The sequence below is a fragment of the Juglans regia genome, chromosome 7 (assembly GCF_001411555.2).
Source record: "Juglans regia cultivar Chandler chromosome 7, Walnut 2.0, whole genome shotgun sequence".
NCBI classification, from domain to species: Eukaryota; Viridiplantae; Streptophyta; class Magnoliopsida; order Fagales; family Juglandaceae; genus Juglans; species Juglans regia.
The window spans coordinates 10,962,457-10,964,777 of record NC_049907.1 but is presented as its reverse complement, the minus strand read 5'-3'; the positions used below and the strand labels follow the sequence as shown (position 1 = coordinate 10,964,777).

The window sequence follows — 2,321 nt, the reverse complement described above, 5'->3', positions numbered from 1 at the left end:
ATAATAACAAGAAAGAGAGGGTTCAACTGAACTGGATACTTCGTTCCATTTCTGACTGTGACTCTGCTGTGATCTGAATGCAATATATTAAGAACTTTCACATTGATTGCATTTTGTTTCTGTCAACCCTAATTTTTTTTTTTTTACAAATTGACATGACTTAGTTCTTTTTTGTTATTTTAAGATAATTCATGCGTATTATATCAAATCACATCAAGTTGTAAATTCTTTACTTGCAATATTTTTTGTAGACCTAACACTTCTCTTTATTAATTGCTGCAATGCATCCCACAATTCTACAATATGTTGCTACTTTGAGAGTTGCTACTGCTCAGACACTGGAATTGGCTTGTGCACCATATATTCAAGAGCTAAAATCATACAAACTTTTACCACAGACTAGACTATAGATGAAACTTCATAATCCATAAAAGATTACAGCAGTACATCTGCAGCTGTTCTCTTTCCCTTTTGTTCTCTTCTCTTCTTTAGTAAATAAGGATCATCTACCATACACTTCATTAATAATTAGCACCTTCACCCAAATTTGGCATGTTCCATTGGCTGAACCGTACATAATTGTACAGCTATATTGAATTCCTTTGCTAGAAGCCCAGATATCTTTCCATAAATAAACATGGCCGAGATTAAAAACGGAAAAATGAAAAAGCCTTGCAGAGCTTAGAGAGCTAGCAGTAATATGCAAGCAATATACGTCCTTTTTCTTTAGTGGAAACAGCTAATGTCAATGGACCCATCTTAGGGTGTACACTGTGAACTCTTTTAAGTCACAATACCATCTTTCTTCAACTTCCTACTCCCCCATGGAACCACCTGCTTCAAGCCCTTGTACATAGTTGCCTGCAATGTCCAACATCTCAAATTGTTGTGCAATGTTGTTGACGCAAGGAAAACCAGAACTCCAAAATCACAGGAAGGAACCCTCATTGCACAATTTCCCCTTAAACCTACCCGGCCCTGTAAAAGCACCCTTTATAGTTTTATTTTAAAAAAGCTCCCAGCCTTGGTATGGTTGGGGAAACTCTATCAAAGGCTTGGGTCCAACTAGTACGCCAGCAGGACGCATTTTTTTGTCAACACCAAAAGTCTTGGCAACTTTGTAGAACGACAGACCAAGATAAGAAAAATGCCATAAGAACTCAGAATCCAAAGTTTAATTTGTCTAGAAAAATAGAACATGAAGTCATTCAAAACAGAAGCGAGAAGGTAGATTGCACACTAAAGCATAACAATGAACCAGAGCAAAAACGATTAAAAAACTTGAAAGAGAAAAACATACCCAGAAATGAGAGCGGGCATGGGAGAGGTTGGATAAGCTCCCTGTCCTTCTAAACTTTGTCATCTTTACCTTTGTACTGTTGCCCTCTCCCACACTACTACCACCATCACTCTCTCTATCCAAGGAAGATGGAAAGACATGACTGCAGCCTCCAACCTCTCTTTTAGCTTTGAAAGCCTTCCTGCCCCAAGAACCAAACCAGCCTCTCTCCTTGACACCTGATTTATTGCTAGCAGTAATGGCTCCAAGCTGCCCTGATCTCTCGTGGCTGAAAGACCCATAGCACTCCCCAGAAGTGATTCTAAAGGAAGCAGACTGAAATCGAGACCTGCCCACAAAAGGACCCTCCAAGACAGTGGTGGGGGAAGGCAATTTTGTATCGAAGAGCAACCTTGGAGGAAGTTCCAAGCACTTGGTTGTGAGGTTGGTGAGAGTGGTGCAGGGCCTGGGCTTGCCTGGTTCTTCTTCCCAGCGAAATGGGACTGAGGCTGAGGAATGGAGTGGTGGAGTTTGCATCCCAGAAGGATCTGTTGAGTGCATCATGGGTGGGACTGAAAGTAGTGGTAGCTTTAGAATGGAGCTTGCCTCCGGCTCTGTCTCTCCCGCGGTTCCCATGTCTCTCTCTCTCTCTGGGTGCTTTTCGGTGTTGTTTTTTTATGGAGAAACGTGAGACAAGGGGGAAGGAGAAGGAAAAGTCCTCGAGAGAAAAGGCTGGCCTGTTTAGTAATCCGTCGTGTTGGAGAGGAAAATGCTAAAAAGGGAGCACCCCTATATTATTATCATGAGCTCTCACGTATTCCTGTTCAAACTTCTAACGTGAATTGCGACAGGTCGTTTTCACTGTGTCATGCATTTTAGATTTATATGCAGATAAATTTTATTGGTAAGATGTCGAGAAAACAGTACATTGTTAAGAAGAGTTTAAAAATTAGATATTATATAAAAAGTGTCTTTACATCAACATGCTAGTAGAATAACTCATATCTAAAAAGAGTCAAGCTATTCTTCCGCTTATAACAGT

The 2,321-nt window shown here is 40.5% G+C and overlaps 1 protein-coding gene across 1 annotated transcript; it reads right to left on the bottom strand.

Moving 5' to 3' along the window:
- Positions 1-248: 248 nt before the first annotated feature.
- LOC108989286 (uncharacterized protein At4g00950) lies at positions 249-2,050 on the bottom strand. Its single transcript, XM_018962845.2, has 2 exons — positions 1,301-2,050; positions 249-861 (listed from the first exon to the last, which is right to left on the bottom strand). The coding sequence occupies exons 1-2, from the start codon at positions 1,913-1,915 to the stop codon at positions 784-786; spliced, it is 693 nt and encodes a 230-aa protein (XP_018818390.1). The 5' UTR covers positions 1,916-2,050; the 3' UTR covers positions 249-783.
- Between the last annotated feature and the right edge of the window lie 271 nt (positions 2,051-2,321).